Below are 23,949 nucleotides of genomic sequence, written 5' to 3' on the forward strand. Positions count from 1 at the left end.
TACAGCTCTAATCCTATAATAGGAAGAAAAGAATGACAGTACACCTTAAAGCATACAAAGCTCTTCAGATATAACATGCATCTTCTACCAGCACATTAATGAGATTTACAAATGACAGCCTTATTCCAGTTAAATAACTGAGCTGCAACTGACATGTACATGGAACTTCTGCATAAAAGTGGCAGAAAAAAAAATCTTGTAATTAATCTCTTAACAGCAACACATGCTGTCAGCAGTTAGTAACTAAAAGTTCAGATTTCTGCAACGGCATCAGAGCTGTGTTGATGGCCAGTTTTAATGCAGACTTCTGGTTGGGCAAAGACAAATTGGGGGAGAGCACAGGACAGAAATCCCTGTATATACTGAGTACCAGAAAGCACGCTTCAGTGGAACAGAGGTTTTGTACAATTTCAACAGTGCACTGAGTTCTCATCCTTAATTTTTAGATTGAAAAATAAAGAATAACCAAGCGAAACACTCCCATTTTTAAAATTACTTTCTCCTGTTCAGTAATGGTCAGCCACAATGAGTATGTTCAACTGTGCTGTTGCCCTCCTATTGCTTAAAACACTGTAGTTTATATCGGTTCTTAATTAAAAAAGGAAGCAAAAGTAATTCAATCAGAGGAGAACTGTAAAGGCCTTTTTGTTATTTAAGCTACAATTACATGCTTCAATCATAGTCAAATTTTCTTTCTTTCCCATGGGGTTTCCCCCAGTGTCTCAGTGCATCTGTTCATAGCATTAGAACATTGAAGTATTTTTCTTCCACCTAGCTGCTTATTTTCATGAAGGTTGCATTAATTTAATCCTCTTTGAATCAGACTACGACAAATTCGTCTAAGCTTCAGAGACTAAGGGTGGTGGGTGGACAGACAGAATATTAAAACTTAACACACAAAAGTTTGTTTACATAGAAAAACAGACTGGCAAAAGGTGTGGTTAAATATTCCTTACAACAGGAAAACTAATACCTCTAAATCCCTGACACTGGGAAAAAACCAGCAGAAGAACTTGCTTTTATTTTCTAAGTTGTCTTTGAAGAAGTTCTTCCATAGAATGTCAAGTCATGGGACATTTCAATTCAAAGTTTGGACATTTCTGGAAGTTTCAAGTGGTCTGCACCAAAAACCAGAAATATGAAAGTGAGGCAAACAATTGAAAAATATAGAGAAAAGCAGAAAGAAGATGAAAAAGAAAGCTGAAGTCAATACTACATGCACATCTTATAGAAAGGAGGTACAGAATATATGAAGGGAAACAAGAACTAGTTTTCATATATATTATTTTGCTAGGCTCGAACGTACCAGAAAAATTCAGGAATCCTCCTTATACAACCCACAGTGTCTTGGCATTGCTCTGAAGACAAGAGACATGAAATAGCCCTTTATGCATCATGGGATTTTGTTTGGGTTTGTGACTGGAAGCCATGAGACCTGCTGAAAGATACATCAGAAAGAGACTTTCTGTTGTATCCTGGAACTCCTGTTTAAAACATTTCCAGAAGTGTCTGCATTAACCTGGTGCAGTGGAAGGGGCCCTGCCCATGGTAGGGGGGTTGGAACTAGATGGCCTTTAAGGTCCCTTCCAAACCAAACCATTCTATGATTCTATGAGTCAGCTCTTTGCAATTGTAAAAGCAAAGTCAACTGAGACAACAGTCATACTGCTCAAGCCATTCAGATTTATCTTTAATTTAATTTATCAGTACTTATTCATCAGCTCTAGAGCCCTCAGTCCAGGAAGACATGGACCTGTTGGAGAGGGTCCAAAGGAGGCCACAAAAATGATCAGAGGGCTGGAACAGCTCTGCTGTGAGGACAGGCTGAGAGAGTTGGGGTTGTTCAGCCTGGAGAAGAGAAGGGAGACCTTGTTGTGGCCTTTCAGTACTTAAAAGGAACCTATATGAAAGATGCGGCAGACTTTACAGCAAGGCCTGTTGTTATAGGAGGTTTTAGACTAAAGGAGGGGAGATTCAGGCCAGACATGAAGAAGTAACTACTTACAATGAGGGTGGTGAAACACTGGCCCAGGTTGCCCAGAGAGGTGGTAGATGCCCCATCCCTGGAGACATTCCAGGCCAGGCTGGACGGGGCTCTGAGCAACCTGATCTAGTTGGAGATGTCCCTGCCCACTGCAGGGGGGGTGGACTAGATGATCTTTGAAGGTCCCTTCCAGCCCAAACTACTCTGTGATTCTATGATTACTCGGAAAACTTAACCAGCAGGTGGAAAAAGTATGTTATCACTGCTATAAAAATAATTCCTGCTACAATATGTAGGCGTTACATTTCCTAAGATCAACAAATAAACCCTTTCAAAGAAGTATATTTGGACTCAAAATTGAATGTATATTCTAGTAGAAAACAGACCTTTTAGATACCAAAATGCGTCTGCACCAAATATAAACCTATTTGAGGAGGAGTGGAAAATCTTTGAAAATTTTAATAGAAGCAATAAATTGTTAATTCTGTTCTCTTACTAAATGAATACTTGACATTGCTTATGACACAACCATTTGACTGAGAAAGAGCTTCACAGAACAGAAAACAGCTGTCTTCTGACAAACAAGAAAGCCTACACTTGCTGAATAACATGTCACGTTTGTCCCTTTTTTCCTTTTTACTTCCCTTTTTTAGATAAAGTGCCTTCTGTGCTGAAAAATAAAGCCATTTTTCCCTCCCCACCGTTCCTTCATTCACTACTTTTACCAGTTCTTCTTCACACTGCCTGGCTAACACCAAGTTTCCTCCAACTTTTCAAGGACTGAGTAATAACTTGACAAAAAATAATCAGCTAGCAATCTTGAAAACCACTCCTAATTAACTGTGTGTTTATTACCGCTGCTTGGTCTCTTTTTTGCTCTAATGACAAGTCCCTAAATGCTGCTTTGCATTATCTACAATTAATTATGCTACTTCTAATCTGTAGCAAGCCAGATGTACACAAACCCTCCTCACATGACACAGTCCCAGCTCAGCAAGTCACCCCTGTCCGCGTAACCACGCTGGCAGCAGTTCCTTGTTTCCTACCACAAGTGCTGAGCACCCTCAAGAAAAGATGGTGCTGATCTCCTTTTTTTTGTACAAAATGCCATTTCCTTCTCCTTAGAGAATGATTACATTCATGGCTGATAGAAAACAAGGGCAATTCTGAAAAAATTAAGATACAAATATGATGTGTGCTTCAAGATATCCAAAAGTATTACCGCTCTCTTGTTAATGAAGCAAATAACAGCATCGGTCTGCTCACTGGTTTGGGCACATACTGCTCATTAGCATCAACAGGAGTCAAGGAGCCATACAGATACCATATTATTACTATGCACACAGGATTGCCTCCCTTTATTACCCTACACCAGAGATTTCTGACTGGCTACAAGAAAATTTGTGTACTTTCTACTTTATACCAGGACACTTTGAAAGAGGAAGAAAAAGGCTGACAAAGAAGATACCAAACTGTTAATTCTATTAAATAACTTGAAGCAGAATGTCACAGTCAATGACATACTTAAAGACTGAAAGCAGGCTCACATTTGTAAACAAATCATTCATTCAGGCTGTGTTTCAAAGACTGCTCCAGGCTTTCTGCTTATCAGAGACAAATGGCAAAGTGAAGAGTCCTGCATCACAACATTTTGTAATACTCAAAAGCAGAACTCCAGGGAGAAAAATCTACGACATCTACGACATCATTGTAGCATAGGGGTTTTTGGTGTGTGTTTTTATTTCCCTGACAGGTTTTCTCACGGGAGGGCTGAAGTTCCTGCAATGTGCCACAAAAACATAAGTAAAATTTATTTGGATATATTATTTAGTGCCATGAAGAAGTAAGGACCTCCCTGCACTGGTGCAGAAAGCAGAGGTGGGTACAAAACTGCAAGTGCCCAGAATCATCTTGGGGAAATTAATACTGAATATGCTTAGCAGCTTTCTTAAATCCTAAAAGAAAGCCATGAGCCATGACAGCAAAGCTCATTCTCATGCATCATAAATACTGAGACTATGACATGAACCAGTACTTGGTCAGGAGAAAAACTTGCCACTGAGCCCTGGCTGTAAAGGATACATCTGGACCAGCAACGATGTTAGTCAGCCAGCCCCTGTGGTAGATCTCCTGGCTATGGGGCAACGTCTTCTGTTTTGACACAAGACGTGGAGAGAGCTACACACCTATGAATGTTGGTACAAGGACTGTAGACACTAGTTACAATCTGATTTTGTAAGATAAGGATGTGCAGGGTAATCACATAATTGACAACATACACAACATTTTAGGTTATTTCATTGACTGAATCACAACTGGAGAGTAAGCAAGTCTAAACACCAAAGTGTAGATCTGCTAAAAACCTTATTTATTTTAGAATTATTTTGTAATACCTTTACAGAAGAATATCAAGTACTTACTCATAGCTTTTCTCTACAATTAATTTATGGACAGTAAAGAGTATTGAAATGTTTAATTTACAGTAAATCTGAACTTTTTATCCAAATAACTCTGTAGACCTCCTTTGCTGAGCGATGCTAACAAAAGCAGTTCTGTAGTTTTATTTGATACTTGAAGCAAATTGGAAAAAAAACCAAAACAAAACCCTAGTACTCTATAACCTTATTTCTAGAAAAGCTAAAACTTGGTAAAAGATCATGGAATATTGAAGTCTTACAGCTAATTTTGTCGCAAACTGGATAAGACTGACAGAAGTTGAATTGAAGGAGCTCTATGTGTATTCATGAGTCATTTTATTTCATAAAGCTTCTGTAGATGCATTTTAGGACAACTTGTGATGTTTCTGTAATTAAAACTTCACCTTTGTTACACCCCAAAATATACCTCACTCCAAACTTTTATAGCAAGACACCAGACCTATGGAAGATGCCACATCAGTGAGGTTTATTTCAACTTAATGAAAATGGAAGCTGGAAATGTCACTTTGATCAAGTAACTCTGTAAGTCAGTTTACTTCTGAAAATGCAGTTGGTCAAATTTTTATAGGAGGTAAAGTCCTACTGCCTCAAAATTGCTTTTGAAATAACCTGATCTTTTTGGATGACATACAGTTTAAGGTAAAGATCTTGGCACATGAGTGAGCTTATACATCTGTATAGACACCGTGTAGTCCAGGATTCCAACTTATTCCAAACAAAATTCAAGACACTTGAGTTCACAAGAGTTACCCTTCTTGATAAAAACAGAAATGGCTGTTCTGCAGTACAACACATGGTGAAGAGATCTGCAAGCAGGCAAGAACACACAACACAGCACATTTCAGGTGTACAACATAGAGTACAAGCACACACAGACAATCTCCCAGCAAGACACAATGGCGTAAGCATGGTGTTGGACAGTCATGGCTGAAGTACATTCAGACAACTCAAACCACATTCAAGCTGGCTCACAAGCATCTACACAACTTTTCTTTAGACCTTTCTGTTTTTATCCTTACTGGGTTCAAGTTAGGCTCTAATCACACTCATGGGTGAAGTTTCATAGAAATTCACTTCAGAAAATGGTCATTTTGAAAGAACTTAAAGACGACAATTCAGCACTGTACATTCAGAATAAAGATCAACGTGAAAGTAGGTCCCTTTTCCTAGCACACCACAGTTTTCTGCAGTTGTTTTAGGCTACAGCCAAGTTACAAGTATTTCCTACCTTGTTCTTAATGCAGTTTGGTTTATGGCACAGACCAAAGCCTAAGCAAGTTTTTAATGCCCAGTTTAGTTTTGGAACATGACAAAAAATTCAAAGTATACTATAAATTTTTTTCTGTGTTTATGCTTTCCATTTTGTGACCCCAATCATAATACATATAGTATAATAGCAAACCAATACATAACAAATCCTATGGGCTTACAGCACCCCTCCTTTACTGGAGAGGCTCAATACTGAGCTACTGAGACACTTGCCCCTTCAGTTTTTTCTTTTGCAGAGCCTCCTTCCATTGCACACATTGTCAGACTTCTAGCAAAACAGTGGGGAATCCTCTACTACATATAGAGCCTTTACCTGCTAGAGTAGAGCATAGGTTGATCACGTTGGTAATGCTCATCTACATTCAAGGAAGAAGAAGAAATTGTGGTTGCCAAGGAAGCTGCTTCAAACAGAGATGGAGTGCTTGGTACCAGATCTGGCCGGTGGCGTGAACCTAGTACTGCATACACAAAAATAAGGAACATTAACAAATTTAATTTCAAATTGAATCCAAGAGTCTTTATGCAAACGTATGGAGTCACACAGTGCTCTCAACAGCTTCTTGAAGCTTCTTAATATGTCTGAATTGATGAGAATGCAATATTCATGTTCCCATACCCACACTCTTTGCATTACAGGGTAAATTTCAGCTGCTAGCCAGCACATTCAGCAGAATACAGAGCAACTCCAAGGCCAAATAGTAAACAGTGGTATGAATATCTGATTAATTATTCTCATTTCCGGAACTGATCTCACATGACCAGGGCCCAGTTTTCAGATGGGATTAGGCAGCTGGTTCTCCTTTGAGCCTGGCTGCAGATGAGCTCTAAAAGGGGCAAAGCCTGTATCTCTTCAAAAAGACTCTGGGAACAATGAACTGAGCTTAAAAACACTTCATGTGACATGTTTGATTAAACATCTTGCTCCCAAAGGTCTGTTCTGCCAAATATGACTAACAACTCTCTCAATGAGAACAACCTGACTCTGATGTTTTGAAAGATCAGCCAGATTGGAAGCTTTCTGGTTATAGGCCTGTTGATTTGCAAGACATTACCTTCTTCATCAAGGCTGGCATAGCTTTGTCCTTCAGCAAGAATGCCATGCTTTTCATCTTTCCACTCGTGGGTAACTGCACACACTATTTCTTGTGATGTTGCCTTTAGGGCTGTGATGGAATTGCACCGTTTCTTTGAAGGTGAAGACTTTAAAGCTGCATTACCAAATGAGCATAGCTGTTGAATGATGTCATCTTATCCCCCTGCACATCTTTAGCAGCATATAGAAAAGCAAGCCATCTATAAAGCTATAGTTTCTGAATACAGACAAAGAACATACCCAGATACACACCTACTTATCAAATATGATACCAAAACTAGAGCCAATGGCATTGTTATTTGACCTATGTGTGAAGTACTTTTGTCTTTTTCTGGGGTTTCTTACTGCTCATAGGATGAAAAACATCAAGTCAGATAACCAACTTTGACATCAGTAAGTTAAAAATCTCCTGTGGAGTATCAACCAATGTAATCAGAGACAAAATGATACAGAAAAAAACCCCAGAAGATAGGAAAACTGAAAAGACACTTGGAGTATTCTGAGAGGTTATGATCATTTCCTTGAGCTGTGAACTAATGCTATATAATGATGCATGTGCTAGTGCAGAATTTCCACTTCAGTGACATGTGTCAAACATCTTTTTTGGGTAGAAGAAATACTTCCAAAATGCAGATGGCTTGTACACTCAGGTATAAACATCACCTTTGTAATTCTTACCGGAGCCTGACTACTTACAATGGCATTTTGAGTGAAACTATAGGTTTCTGACCACTGCCACTACTACTGAACCATGACTCTCATTTGTAGTTCTTCTCCAGAAGGATGCCAGCCAGTTCATTTAGTGGTTTTCACTTGCCAGCTGCTGACCTCCATGCATTGGCTGCAAGGTTACTTCACATACATTGCAATAGCTAATATTATGCTCTAATACAAAACTCAAAAGGATTGAAGCCAGCTGGCTAAAGACTGAAGATGAGAATCAGATCCATAACTCCAGGATACTGTTAAAAACTAACATATTAGATAGCTGCCGAGCTAGCCTCTGCCCAAGGCTGAATCTACTTATTATGTTTTTATTGTTATTTATGGAGGCTTGTTGTGGGCACTAGGGGGAAAAGCACACATTCAGAACAGGGCTTAAGAGTTTGCACTGAAATGTCTAACTCAAAGTTTAGAAATAATATTCCTGAAGGCAGGAACACTCCCAGTTCTTTATTTTACAAAAGAATAACGCATTTGAACCAGTAATCCCTATAGAAGTAGATTAATAGCCTTGTATGCAGAGCAGATCAAGAGTGGGATATTAAGACAGGTTAACAGCCTGGAAAAATGAGACAGACAAATTAAGATTAGAGAGAAAATGAGGCATCATGTCCTTAATTGTACAACAATCCACCTGCAGCCCATGGAGGACCCCACACTGGAGCAGGTGGATGTACTTTGCTGGCAGGAGTTGTGACTCTGTGGGGGACCCACACTGGAGCAGTTCATAAAGAATGTCAGCCCATGGGAAGAACTTAGGTTGGAGAAAATCACGGAGGACTGTCTCTCATTGGAGGGACGCCGTGCTGGAGCAGGGGAAGTGTGTGAGGAGGAACGAGTGGCAGACACAGCGTGTGATGAACTGACCCCAAGCCCCATTCCCCAGCCCCCTGCACTGCTGGTGGGGAGAAGGTGGAGAAGATGAGAGTGGTGAAATTGAGCCCGGGAAGAAGGGAGAGGCTGGGGAAAGGTGTTTTGAGATCCAGTTTGATTTCTCATTATCCTACTCTGATTTTCTTGGTAATAAATTAATTTTCCCAAGTCCAATCTGTTTTGCCTGTGATTGGTAATTGCTGAGTGATCTCCTTGTCCTCATCTTCACCTGTGAGCCTTTTGTTATATTTTCTCTCTCCCCCTGCCCAGTTGCGGAGGGGAGTGACAGAGAGGCTTGATGGGCACCTGGCAGCCAGTGAAGGTCAACCCACCACATCCTGCAAGCACCTAGTAGTGAGATGTATCTTACCCTTGAGAATGAAATACATGACTAAGGAAGGAGAAATGGAGGGGAAAACGAGAAATAGCCAATAGTCACAAAGACAAAAGTCTACTAATATCCAACTTCTGGGTTTTTTTGTTTTGTTTCTTTGTTTTTTTGTTTTTCCTTGAGAAAGCACAGAAGAAATACATGTCAAAGGGAAGAATGCCTGTCTTTTCAAACATACTAGAGCTGGTATGTAAACCATCTTTACTTTTGCAAATTAAGTAAATTAAAGTTAATGGGTGCAGTCCCATGAATAACAGATGCAGAACTGGACACATCATTAGATCATTAAATTTATATCAGTGCTAATATCAGAGAACCTGTTTTACCTTCAGATGCCCCTGATGTGACAAAAAAACCACAGCAAATAATGGATGGTAATTTTACTGTTACACTACAATTCCATTATCTTGAGTGAAGAAACTCAACCTCTAGCAATATAAGTGCTACATGATGTTGAAGAAAGGATTCTTTTATTGCCAAGACAGAAGTGTTGTAAAGTAACAATTATAAAAGTATCTAAAAGAGTAAAAGTGACAACTTTCTTACCTTGAACTTTCTTGAAAACTCTTGTACTCATAAACTTTAAAAATCTGTCTGCATAAAAACTTGGTCGATGAACTGAAACAGTGTCCTACAAGAGTGAAAAAGGTCTCGGTCACATTTTCCGTAAGTAAATCAAAAGAAAATTGTCAAGAAAGAATGTGGACAACCCAGGTAATTTATATTTCAGGCGTACTCAAAACAAGTGAACCCTAACAAGATTTTCATTTTTAAAGGTTAATTCTTCAAGAACTGTTGAGTATTTCATTTATGAAATTATGAATTATAAATTATACAGCCAAGTTCTGCAAAATCTTCCTAGTATTTGACATGTTTTTTATTCACATTATGTACATTTTTCAGTTGCAGATTCCTCAATGTCCTGCTAAGTGGACATTGTCTTGTGTAAGTTATAATGACAAGCTAATAATTTTAGTTGCTTTCTGAAAGACCAACAAAAAAAAATCAGAGCATGTATTGGGAAATTGACCTAAAAGATTTCAGCAACAGTCCAAACCATGTGCTGATGGTAGACTACAACTATAATAGAGCTACCTCTTTCCTAGTCAACATAAGTTGAAGTTCCATTGCTAAAGTATCAGCAGTTAAAAAAAAAAATAAAATCTACTTACCCCATCATAAACAAGAGCTTTCCAAGAATGTTCCAGCTTCTTCATTAACCTAAGCATATAAAAACAAAATCAGAACTTTATAAAATTTCCATATTTTAAGTAATTTCAAAATAACTTATTCAATAAAAACTTGAAATTCAACGTACCTATAAGACTGGAGAATATCAATAATACCCATAAACAGAAGCAGCTTTTCTCCTTTATGGCTTTTAGCTGGAATACCTCCCATTCTGAGAGAAACAAGAAAAGTCAGATTATCTTGCAAGATTTCTGATCATCAGCAGGTGAACTGTACCCACTTGCAAATCAAAAGAAATAAGCACAACATCTACGCTAGATACCACAGTGCCAAGTCAGTCAAATGTGGGTAACTTAGCCTACAACCGATTATAAATGGCAAACCTAAAGTATCTGGGATCCAATGGTAAATATCCGTTATAAACAAAGAATATCTTAGGATAACTTTTAGACAGAATTGGAAATACTTAGATGATCTGAAAACTGGGGGAAAAGCATACATTAGTTTATTACTATGGAAAATAAATAATTTTGCCTAGCTGAAGGAGGATTTTATCACTTAACTGACCACACATAACAGAACTGTAGAGAGCCCAAACATTGCTCCAAGTCTGAAAAGGTTGTTTTGTGTATTTTTCACCGAAAATTAAGTACATGCTTTTCCAAAACTTCTTTACAGACAGATTAGTGACAGGAAACTAACAGTATCAATTTGAGAATCCTGACTGCCTGGGTCTCCACTTGGTTCAGAGTATTTACTCAGCCATGACCTTAAATAACAAGATGCTCATTGTAAGACCCACTCTTCCTAGTCCACCACCTAGAAAAAAACCCAGATCTATTGTTTTTAGAACCAGAAACTGAAATCAAATTTTCAGTTTATTAGCTTCTGTTGATATTGATGGACCCACTACAAAACCAGAAGAAAAACAGATTGAACATGCAACACAAATGATACCTCCAATTTTTTTAACAGTTTGAGAAACAAGTAATACACACCTGAGACAGCTACAAAATACATAGTTGAGAGTATATTCCCCCTTCTGCCACTAAACCACAGTAGTCTCTTCCCTCGACAAACCAGGGCTACCATCTACTTAACATTTTTTGGGGGGTGGGGGAAGCTTTTTATTATTCTAGACACAAAGGAAACCATGTAAGAACAAGTGGGGTTTAAATTACTGTAAAACCCTGTTACCATAAACTCCAGCTCAACTGGTCAGACATTCGGAAGTGTTAAGTGGTTTACAAAACTATATTCTGTCAGCTTTTCCTGGAAGGTACGACTGTAAATTCAACCCAGTACAAGCAGCAGTTATTCCTGCTGGGTATCAATTTTCATCCTCATGCTTATATGGCCTTATAATGAACCACAACACAAGACTGACCTAAGGGTCCTTTTTGTAAGACCCAGGTTTATTTTCACCCACCTCAGTGAGGTTTGCCACAGCACCAGTTATGTCAATACAGGAGAGGTGATGGTGCAAGGGGCCAAGGAAGGACTTGATTGTTGCAGCCAGCTTCAGCAGCAGCACCATCCAGCCCATCATCTGCACAGCACTGCACTGGCTCAGGTGATGGGAGCCGTATATAATAAACACCGGGACTTTTTTGGATGACCTCTCTAATAGGTCATTCCCCAACCTATACTGGAACCTGGGGTTGTTCCTGCCCAGATGCAAGACTCTACACTTGCCCTTGTTATATTTCACTGAATTTTTCCCTGCCCAACTCTCCAGCCTGTCCAGGTCTCGCTGGATGGCAGCACAGCCTTCTGGCGTGTCAGCCACTCCTCCCAGCTTGGTGTCATCAGCAAACTTGCTGATAGCACACTCAATTCCCTCATCCAAGTCATTGATGAATATATTGAATAATACTGGTCCCAGTACCAACCCCTGAGGCACTCCACTAGATACAGGCCTCCAACCAGACTCTGTCCCATTGACCACGACTCTCTGGCTTCTTTCCTTCAGCAGTTCACAGTCCACCTCACTACCCGATCATCCAGACCACACTTCCTCAGTTTAGCTGTGACGATGCTGTGGGAGACGGTGTCAAATGCTTTACTGAAATCAAGACAGACCACGTCCACTGCTTTGCCATCATCTATCCACATGGCTATGTCTTCATAAAAGGCTATGAGGTTGGTCAAACACGACTTCCCCTTGGTGAAGCCATGTTGACTGTCCCTGATGACCCTCTTATCCTTGATATGTCTTAAGATGGCACCAAGGATAAGGTGTTCCATCACTTTCCCAGGGATGGAGGTGAGGCTGACCGGTCTATAGTTACCCGGGTCCTCCTTCTTGCCCTTTTTGAAGACTGGAGTGACATTTGCTTTCCTCCAGTCCTCAGGCACCTCTCCCATTTCCCAAGACTTGGCAAAGATGATGGAGAGCGGTCCAGCAATGACTTCAGCCAGCTCCCTCAGCACCCGCGGGTGCATCCCATCTGGACCCATGGATTTATGGATGTCCAGACTGCTTAACTGGTCCCTAACCCAGTCCTCATCAACTGAGGCAAACTCCTCCATTGCCCTGCCTTCCTCTGCGGCCTCAGGGGTACGGGGCTCCTCAGGACAGCCTCCGGCAGTGGAGACAGAGACAAAGAAGGCATTCAGTAACTCTGCCTTCTCTGTATCTTCTGTCACCAGGGCACCCACTCCATTCATCAGTGGGCCTACATTGCCTCTGTTGTTAGTTTTATCTGCCATGTATTTGAAGAAGCTCTTTCTGTTGTCCTTGACCCCTCTCACAAGATTTAATTCTAAGGGGGCCTTGGCTTTCCTAGTTGCCTCCCTACCTCCTCTGACAACAGCCTTATATTCTTCCCAAGCGGCCAGTCCCTCCTTCCATGATGTTCCACGAGCATTCACCATCTTCTGTGTGAATATGAGTAATGATGTAAAAACTGTGTGAAATTCAGCTCTTTTTAATTTATATTCTAGGGCTCTGAACATCTGGAAACTCTCTATAAATGCTAAAACCTCTAACTCTCCCATTTGTTTGCTGTAGGTTTAAGCACATGTTTCTATATCATCAGTTGTATTTACCTAGACAGCTCCCTTGAGAACCAAGAGAAGATCAAACCCTTAGTTTGAAATTAAACTCTCATTATAATGAAGAATTGATAATAGAGAATGAGAATGGTGAACACGATGCTCTTAGTAATACCAAACAGAACAACTATTGTCTATATACAATTTCTACTGCAGTTTTTGCTAGATAGAAAAGAGGAAAGCAGTAGTTCTTAATCTCAGGAGATATACATGGATGTGACTGAAGTTCCTTGGTTGATGATGCAGTTCTATGTACTGAGTACACTCTTTTGAGATGAAAATAACCATTGCAGGAATATCAGTTTCAGTGTTAATAAATAGTTTTTGCTTATGGCTCATCAGGTTGCTGTCAGTTAAAATTAAATTATACCTGGGACTCTTGTAATAGCTGTCTCATAACATGTCGTTTATAAATGAATGCTCTTGTGCATACATAAGTCACTCTGAACTAAGAAAATTTGCTATCGTGTATTTAAAGATGATCAAACTAATCAAGCTCTGCAGCAAATGTAGGTGGTCTAACTTTTTTTTTAAAAAAAGGAAGGCTTAATCTTTCAACCCCTGAAATACAGTGTACTCTTGAATGGTTTGCCTCTTAATACCAAGTGGCACAGACTGAAGAAACACAATGTGTGAGTTTTAATAGTAATCTTAAGAGCAGGTTATGGTACTTACGTGTTCGTTGTCTCTGTGGTGACTGAGTCCCCCGCCTTCCCAGGGCCCTGTATAGACTCCATGGCTGTGGAATAGAGAACCTTCTGTCCTCCAGGACGTTTTGTGTCTGATGCACTTTGGGAACTCTCTCCTTCTTTTTCCTTTGTGTTACTGTACAGTATGTGGATTCCCAGTAGCAGACTGTAATCCATGATCTTAAAACTTTCTAGAACCTATCAACAAAGAAGAAACGGCTGTACTGAAACAAAATATGACTACAGACAATATGAATTACACAGCAGCATTGGAAAACCTAACTAAAAATAGGCCAAAGTGCAAGTTTCTCTTGAATTTTAATTATAATTAAACAAAAATCTTCTACTGTCCCACATGGGTCAAAGTGCTAGCTATCTAATTAGCTTAATGCTCATTACAAGTAGGAAAGAAAAATACATAGCTGAAATGTAACCTGGTGTTATTTTGTAGCCGAGGAAGATATGTCCAGTCAGCACCTTTTAATTTATAGCAAATAATCAATTAATAGTTCTGCCATATACTTATCAACTACAGACACTTTTAAGTCACTTCTAATGCATGTTCCAGACCTCCCTGAGCTTTTTTGGCCAGAATACTCTGTAGCTTCCCTCGATCTCCTGTTTATAACTGAGAAAGCATTCTTGGAGAACTTTCAAATGTCAAAAAAAGCATTTGCTACCACTCTCTCATTAATAAGCTGATGCAATTTGGGTACAAAAATCAAGCATCTCTCTTTGTTAGGCTAAATAAGATCTATCTAAACTGCAAACGCAGTTTTATTTCTGAAGCATGACTTAACCAAGCAGCCTTCTCTTCCAGCTCTACCAACCATTTTTGCCTCTGTCAGTAGATGAGTTCACTTTCTTCGTTCATGCACATGTACTGTCGTAAGTTCCTAGTCAGTTACACCATTATGAAGTCTGGCATACTGCCATTGAAAGGAAATACAGTTCAAGTCAATACGCTAATGTGGATTAAAACAAGCTGTGATCCTAATACAACCAAACTGTTGGCAAACAGCGGCTGTGTTAAATATCTCATATGGCAGCAGTACTAACTAGAGGGAAAGAAATTGGTAGCAACTAGGAAGGATGTGGTGTGCCACTCACCCCTCTTTCACCTCATACAGATCAGGAATGACTTGTGATATGTGTTGGCAGACAATGCTCTAAGATAACGGCGTTAATTTTTGGCATGGAATCAAGAGGCAATAGTATATCTTTTTACGTGAACAAGAACAAAACGTGATTTTTGCAGAGATGAAAAATAAAAAGCAGTAACTCCAGGTACATAATTTAGATGAAGACTATCAAAGCATAAATATTTTTACACAAAACACTGGGATGGCTAACACACATTTTGCAAATCCAAAATGAGATTTTTTGGCAATCACCAGGAAAGGTCTTGTGGTCTGTGAAATTGCATGAGGAGGAAAAGAGAGCCTACTAGAGATAATTTAAACTCCAACATCTAAGTATATAGGCAAAGAGGTAGGAAAGCTCTGTTCTGGTCTATCTGTATTTCTGATGTACCCATTATATTAAGTAGAAGACAAAGGTACAATACAGCTGAACTCTTTTCAATCTCTGGCATTCATTTTCCACTGAAAGCAGATTCTGCGAAGGTGGAAAAAAAATACAATGCATCTTCTATAAAAATACTTACTTTAGTACAGTCAGCAACACTGCTTATGCAAAACCAGATTACAGCAGCTAGTCAGGCTTGGAAAAAGCATTGCCGCTTTTATTTTAGTTATAAACATAGCTGCTGACAGCTCTGCCTTCAAGCTGTTCTTTACTGGTTTTTGAATTAGATTACAGACATGTTATGATTTAACTGCACTAATTACATAACCTATGACTAGGACTGGATGTAGCCTCATGGAAGGCTGTACTATAATGTGCTGCTTCTTCTTCCGCAGGGACATCTTATGTGATAAAATTCATCTTTATGACTGCATCAATTCACCACTGTCACTTAAACCCATACTACTTGTGAGATACAATGGACTAAAAATATCTTTGACTATTTATGATTTTGTCCTAGGATTTCTGAAAAACATCATAAAAACAAGTAGCTATTTTGTTATTCCAGATCATTAGGAAACTGAAACACATGTGCATCTGAAGTATTAACTACAGTACGTATTCTTACAAACAGCACATAGCAAATGAAGTCCAGCCCTTGTGCCCTGACATCCTATTCACAGCCCTACTCAAAGGCAGGATTGTCCAGTCTACAAAGTGCCTTCAGGATATTGTAACACCATCTGCCCCTCTGCCTGCCTGCTGGTTTGATATACAGTTCTGATTACCTCCCCTTAGAAATTTGGTAACCAAACCAGCCACTCCCAAAGCAAATATACACCCTTTGACCAGATCTAAGCATGTTTCACTCCCCTGTGTTTTCAAGGAAAATTCTGCTATGAAATAATTAACCAGAACAAGGAAGAATCTCAAACATCAGCATTCAACAACATCTTACTTTGTGTCAAACTCTTCGGTCTGTATTAAGACAGAAATTTTACTTCCATCAGTGGGATTTCCAGTTGAATATACAAATATCTGAAGGGTTCTCAAATATGTACCATCATTAATATATCAAATATCAAATCATTATTTTTAAAAAATATGTAAGCAATGTTTTGTACACACGGTTGTACAAATTCGTCTGATTGGCCAAGGAAAAGTTACAGACTACAACACATTGAGATACTGCTGAACATGCAGCATCCTACGAGAACATTAAAAGGCATAAGCCTTTTCCTGGGTCAAGGGTTGCTTGCAAGTAGTTTTGATGATTTTAGATGGAACTGCTTTTCAAAAGCAGCAGCAAGTTTTTGCTGCAAAGATACCAAAATGAAAATTCATTTTCTGATCTAATGAAAAAACACTGAAACAAACCACAGTATTAAAAGGCTATATTCATAGCGAAATGAGAAAGCCCTGAAAAAACACCTGATGTCATCCATGTGAGATCACTAGAAACTGACATTAACTCCCAGAAACACAACCCTTGTGTAGTTAGAAGTGAGGCAAATTCAACCCTTACTCATGTAACCATTCTGAAATACACCTTGCTAGCAAAATGGCACTGGGAGATCTCGGCCAGGATATTTTTATTTGTTAGCACGCAGCATGATTAGGTGTTGTATTTGATAATGACAAGTAAACATCGTGTTCATTAACTTGATATTAAATTGTTCATCTCATTTGTATTTATTCACTATGTGTTATTTCACTAACGACACCGATTCTGTCTACACAGTGTTGTCACTTGGTCACCGAGTACCACTTGCAAGGCTGGCTTTAGCTGCTCTGACAACTTCCAGATGGCAAGCATCACTCATCCCCTTCTAGCCTTAAGCATGATTCTGTTTTCATGTCATATTAAAAACCAAAAACCACAGTGAAATGGCATCACAAAATACATTGTTTTGGAACACGGAAAAATAACTCCCTGAGTGAGATTTTCTTTTCTGAGCTAATCAGATGTTAAAGCATTCTGCGAATTGTCTTAGACATGGTTACACTCAACTATCTCAGACAGTGACTAGTAGAGGAAAGCAAGGATTTCTGCCATGAAATTTCATTTTTATTTTAGATGCAGCCCAAACTGTGTACTGTCTGACAGGGAAATCTGCATTCACATTGCTAATCATGTGAAACAACTCAAGTCAGAAGGTCATTTTAATGAAAGAATCAAGGAAAACGTTACTCAAAAAAAAAATTCACGAGCTTATGAAATGCAACAACTAAAAGGATAACCATGCAAACAAGCACTTCCGCTTCTACAAGCATTTTGGAAAAGGGATATAGGAACTAACATAACAGAAAGAAGACAGATTTTACACCAAGTCAACGATTATTCTCTAACGTAAGAAGATACATAAAAATTCCACAAAATAAAGGACTATCTTGTAAGATAAGCATTTCTTAGATACAAGTACACAAACATCAAATGCCTAGTGCTGGGTCTGATTTACAGCTACCCCAAGAAAATTAATCACCAGCTCCCGCAGAGCATATACTGAGTCACTTCTCATTTCAACAGAATTCTTGAAACATATTGTTAACTAACACTCCTAAAAATTACAATCTGGTTTCTGATTTTCAAAGTAGAAGTAAAGGGAAATTTGGAATTTCAGCTGACACTACAGGAGTGATAATATATGAAGATACAAGAGATCTGCAGTATCATTCTATGTCCATTTTCCTTGAATTACTGTTTCTTACAAAGAGGCCCTTCATCCAAGATCAGCACATTCTCCACCTCCATGCCATCTGTTATTTCTGCCCTATGCTGCAGTTCAATATTTCTTCAAGTTGTGCCAACCTCACTGTTTGTAAGGATATGCTATATATATAACTCTGACCACCAGACAAAAATAGTGTTCACAAACTTTAATCCTCCAGGTAGTGTGGAGTTCTTAGCTTAATATTCCTGATAATAGCCCTGTGAGGCATCTAATCATTCTCCTAATTTCCTAATGCAAAAATACACTATAAAAATGAAGTGTTCTGCCACAGATGCAACACCACTGATTCAACCTTCATCCATCAGGGAAGCTTTTGGTTTCCTCATCTGCAGTAAGATATGCCTTAATGAAGGAGATGAAGAAGGAAATAGTAAAGATTATTTGAAGAACACTTCTTAGTAATAGCTGTATTTACAGAGAGAAGAAGAAACTTATCTTTCCATGCTCATGAATTTGGAAGAGGTATGCCCCAGTAAGAAATCATAAAACATGCATACTTTGCCTACATGTAGGTCATTAGCATTTCAATTGATAACTGGGAAAATACTCTTCCTATTGAGACAGAAAATCTAATTACTTACTGCAAGACAAAGTTCTCCAATTTTACAGTGAGTTGCCTCGTCTGCTTGTGTAAAACAACATTTGTTAATGTAGTTTTAAATGTGACAGGTGTCACAGGATCACTAAGGTCAGCAAGCTAACTGAGAAGAACTAATTTTGAGTTTATAGGCCAGCTCTTAAATATGCTTCTTTAAGAAAAAAGGCATCCTTAGGTAACAAATGAAGATCACTAGTGCTCTTATAAATTCTGGCTCACTTTTCCCCCATGTTTTTAAGTACCTGGGGAATAAAACTTAACTGCAGTTTTTACAAGGTCATGTCTTCGCAATTTCTCTGGGGAATTCTATCACAAATTTCTGGATAAACAAATACAGTTTGATTTGTATAGACAGTTTTTTCATCTCCCATATTTATATACAAGAGGAGGCAGAAATACTGGGAACTGACCACTGACTTACAAAAAGAGGTTATCTGAGTGCATACCGGTAAACATCTTACTAAGTAGTCATTAACAGCAAGAGGAACACCACCTGTAAATTTTTTTTCCCATTTGCCCAGTTACTAGAGCTAACTGAATTTACATGTAGTCCTCGTTTTAGCCCTTTTCAATATTCTTTTCTCTTGAATTCAGCAGCAGATGGAAAGAGAAAAACAAAACTAGGCTATTTTTAATAGAATACCTCAAATTCCTGCATATGACTAGTTGACATTTGAGAACATACTGTATCTGTGTAAGCATGTGAAGCAAAGATTTACTAATACAGAATCCTGTGATTATCTATTCCGCTGGAATTCATGTTTCCTGTTTAAAGCTATATTAACATGCTTTGTTAGGTAACTAGATGAGAAACAGTTTGTAGAATAATATCTCTGTATAACCACGACACTGCCAGTTTTAGAAGGGACTTCCCTCTTTTTTATTTTTAATAAACAGTTACCAGTTCTTCCGTACTTTAAAGGATTACATGGAAGATATTAAGAGTGTTTTCATAATCAAACAACTGGACTATATGCTGATGAGATGTGCTGGTGTACTTCTACTACAGTACTTTTTGACATGTACCTCTATAAAACTCTATCTTCACTTTTAAAATGGGATGATCAAAAGAAACTTTGGACTTTGAATTCCTTATAGCAGAGAACAGGTGTCTTCCCCATGCTTTCTGCCTAGAACAGAGGTAACGTGTATTTATTAAACTGCTTAAGAGCTCCAGTAAAGATCAAATAAGTAATAATGGATGCTCAGCTTTACTTTGATTCCATATCAACTACGAAAAATACTACTATTAATCCACTTCTAGTCTTCCTCATACAGAATTGTGCTAATGTTACTTGTACCTGTGCCATAGCTTATACCCTTTGCCCCATGTAAGTATTCCTCCACATGGAAAACAATTTCTGCAGGATTAGGTACTTGTAACAGAACACAATAGCAGCTAAGTTTGACATGGAGTTTAATTTTCTGCACCTTTAAGGAAAAAAAAAATCCCCAAATGCACTTTAAACTGTCTTTAATGTCTTTACTGACTTTGTTTTTACATAGTACTTCCTTATGTACCATTCTTGGTCTCATTAATGAGTAGAACAGCTTCTGTTAATATTTATAAGCCTAATTTTATTTGGAAATTGGAGAATCCACACTATTCTTAATTAATAATTTTATACATTGATCAGAGTAGCTAACAGCATGATTATTAAAAATAAATCACAGCTATTGACACTACCTTCCAATACTCTCAGTATTTACCATTATTAAAAATACAGGCACATTTGCTTTATCAAATAAAGCACTCTGAAGTGAATAAGGCTTCAAAGCAAAGATTTTCAGAAAAGGTATTCGGGCAAGTGAAATTATTTATTTTTAGTACCGTTTGCCTGTAGTGTGTCCCTGTCATTTCCCCTTTGCCTCCTGCCACCCACCCCAGTAACTATGATGATAGTGTCTGCTGCCAAGGATACGATAGCTATAGTAAGTCTCAGCAATAGTCTGAAATTTGAAAGCTAGTTCAAATTTTCAATTGTGTGCATCATATGTACAATAAACTCAGGAATATTACATCTTTAGGAACACTGTAACATTACACTCCTTGGTTTATCTAAGGTGCAAAATGGTATGTGAGCAGAGCTTTCAGACCCTGTCACCCTGCGTGTAAACATAATAAGCAGGGGACTGAGGAGCTGGAGAACACTGTCAATCTGTACCTGTCCCAAAGCTTGCAACCTGCAGTGGCTACTGGAGCCACCAGCCCACAGCTCTATCCTCTAACCAGGTATATCACACATCTCAGAGCTGCAGGAAGGTGTGACAGACAAGAACTGATCCTCCAGCAGTGGTCCACTGCTGCTATTACCACTACTACCTTTCCCTGGGGAGGGAGCTCTCTGTCAGCTCAGGAGATGTTTCAGGAGGCCAGCCCAGCTAAGCAAGGAAGCCACAGCACAACCTGAGTGTGAAAAAGCAGCATACAGGATGGGGGAGGACAGACAGGCTACAACAGAGGAACTGAGAAACATTGCCTGGGCATGATGAGATGGCAATTATTGTCAAGGAAACCAAAGCTCAGATAGAGTTGAGACTTGAAAGAGATGTCAAGGGCTCAAAGAAGAGTTTCTACTGCTATATTCATGGTAAAAGGCTGACGAAGGGAAATGTGGGCCCACCACTGAACGCAGCAGGTGATACAGTGGCAACAGACACATATCACAACAGGTCACCATCGCATTCTTTGTGGTCACCAGCAAGTTCTGCCAGGCCTCTGCACTTAATGATGGGGCTACAGAGGAGAGGGGCTACCAGCTGGCAATGTTTATATTAAAGCAGCAGGAGAAAAACATCATTGCTTACTGATTCTGACTGCAAACATAAACAATGAAAATATAATCAAATTTAAGCAACACAGAGGATAATTTTTCAGTCCTGAAATATTAGCAAGATCAAAAATTTTCTTTCTTTGATGAATTTTGAATTCCAGTGCCTACACTAACTTTCTCACTCTGGAATAAAATGAAATAGATAACAAGTTTTGAAGCCTTAAAAATCTAGGTCAGTTAGCACTCATACCAAGTAGTCATCCAAATAAAATCTGGGCAGAAAAAAAGCAGTGGCAAAACGGGTGGAGTATTTCTATTCTTTCTAAAGGCAGGTAGTCAGATCCAGCCTCATCTGTTGAGCATATTCAGCTTTGTGAAAGATAAGTGTGTGCTCCCTTTGTTTTACGACAGAGAGGAAGACTTATTCTAATAGAAAAAAATGTCAGTCTTATTTTTTTAATAGACAGATAACATTCAGTGTGTGTATATCTACATACAGACACACACAGACCCATATTATAGTGTATATATATATACACATTTATGTATACACATTTATCATTTAAACATAATTTTCTTATTTTATTTTAATAATATAAAGATTTAGCTGGGTCTTTAAGAACTGCAAACAAACTTTAGAGTTGTTAATGTAAGACTACACATTGAAAAAGCTGATGTTTAGTTCAGCACTCAACACATAGCAAGAATTTGCCCTTACTTTCAAACAACCAGTAAGAGTCCCCTTTACATGCAACAATTAAGTGATTGATTCTTGTTTATTTACTTTTCAGTTCAGTTCCTTCTTTTAGATTCTCTTCATTATTTTCTATACAATAGATCCTCCCAGGCTTTCACTGGGTAAGTAACCTTCGACAAGTAGGGGGATAGATACACAAAAAGGCATCCAGATCCCCAGATGTGACATACTGATATGTTCTGCATTAACACACATGGCAGGAGCTCAGGAAAAGCTCCCTGCAAGAGGCTACAGAAAGAACAATGTGTGGTGTTAGATAAACATCTCACACTGAATATGCAGCTGAACATTAGGTCACAGAGCTTTACAAACCAAGCACAAGGCATTGCAGACTTCTGTGATGATTAAACAAAAAGTACTATTCATGTGCAAAAACAATGCTTTCCATCTTTCGCCACAGGTGGCAGCGAATAACAAACTCTGATGTTCAGGATGCCTCTTCTGTGTGATGAGTTCAGCCTACCCATTCTGCTGTTTTACTTTGGAATTCTTAGGATTCCCCTCAGACAAAGCCAATCTTTTCTTTCTACAACCCCTGTGAATCTTGTGAAACTCAGAGACCTGGGTAACTGCCCTTTTTCCTACTTTATATTTTCTTACCTTTGCTACAGAAAAAAAAAAATCCATTTTACAACAATTCTGCCTGTCTATAAGAGGCACTGATTCCATTCATCAAGGTCCTCTCAAAGGACAATGGCAGGTATCCATCCTTCTCCTGCCTTGAAAATGTTATGTGGACATTAAGTGCTACCTTTCAGCTGGGGAAGAAATCACTTTGCTCCAGAACTAAGATTGCTGCCACTAAACATGCCACCCCCACTCAACCTTCCCAGCTACTGTTAACTTACAAAGGGGTAGACTTACCAAAGCAGTACTGAGCTTGCAGCTTTACATAGAGTTTATCAAAAGTAACAATGGTACCGCATGGCTATTTACTGTGCCTCAGAAAAAAATCATTAAAATCTCCAAATTAATAGAAAGAAAGAAAGACTGAAAAACCAACCAACCAAATAGGACCTCTACTGGATTATTTTCCTATATTAATCTGTATTTCCATAGATGGATCAGTGTAATCCTGCATGTACGGACAAATAGGGAGACAATCCTGCAGAAGGGGATCTGGGGGTTGTGTTGGATGGCAAGCTTAATGAGTCAGCAATGTGCCTTGGTGGCCAAAACGGCCAACCATATTCTGGAGTGCATTAAGCACAGTACAGCCAACCACATGAAAGTAGCGATTGTCTCACTATACTCAGCATTGGTTGGCCTCACCGAGTACTGTGTGCAGTTTTGGGCTCCACAATAGCAGAAGGACATAAAAAATATTAGAATGTGTCCAAAAGACCTCATTGCTGTCAACAGCTTCCTCATGAGCGTGGCAAAAGGGTGCTTGGTGATGTGAGGGAATTGCTTAAAGCTGCAGCAGGGAAGTTCAGACTGGACATTAGGAAAAAGTTCTTCAGTGAGAGGGTAGCCAAGTACTGGAACAAGCTGACCAGGGAAGTGGTCATAGTCCCAAGCCTGTTAGTATAAAAGAAGTATTTGGAGAACACGCTTGGATACATGATTTAACTTTTAGATTGCCCTGTATGGAGTCAGGACTCAGACCAGATGACCCTTGTGGATCCCTTCCAACTCAGGATATTCCATTCTACAATTCCAGAATCTCAGATCCCAACGACTTAACTAAAATACAGGCTTCATCAGGGCTTTGACATCCATAGATTTTCCTAATTAAATTGCATGGAAAAGGAATGGAGGTTAAATAACAGAGTCTCATCTTGCTTTCTGTTTTGCTTACGTAAATCTAGAACAGATGCAAACACAGAAGTTTAAATAGTCAATAATGTTTA

At 38.9% G+C, this 23,949-nt stretch overlaps 1 protein-coding gene across 1 annotated transcript in view; it reads right to left on the reverse strand.

The window, feature by feature from the left end:
* Positions 1–23,949, reverse strand: part of PIP5K1B (phosphatidylinositol-4-phosphate 5-kinase type 1 beta) — a 69,793-nt gene that overhangs the window by 12,384 nt on the left and 33,460 nt on the right. Inside the window, exons 7-12 of the mRNA XM_065656936.1 lie at positions 13,695–13,906; positions 10,090–10,173; positions 9,944–9,992; positions 9,318–9,402; positions 6,744–6,899; positions 6,005–6,149 (exon numbers count right to left, since the gene is read on the reverse strand). Of these exons, the coding sequence (XP_065513008.1) occupies positions 6,005–6,149; positions 6,744–6,899; positions 9,318–9,402; positions 9,944–9,992; positions 10,090–10,173; positions 13,695–13,906 (731 nt within the window). The remainder of the gene's footprint in view (positions 1–6,004; positions 6,150–6,743; positions 6,900–9,317; positions 9,403–9,943; positions 9,993–10,089; positions 10,174–13,694; positions 13,907–23,949) is intronic.

The sequence above is a fragment of the Caloenas nicobarica genome, chromosome Z (genome assembly GCF_036013445.1).
Source record: "Caloenas nicobarica isolate bCalNic1 chromosome Z, bCalNic1.hap1, whole genome shotgun sequence".
NCBI lineage: Eukaryota > Metazoa > Chordata > Aves > Columbiformes > Columbidae > Caloenas > Caloenas nicobarica.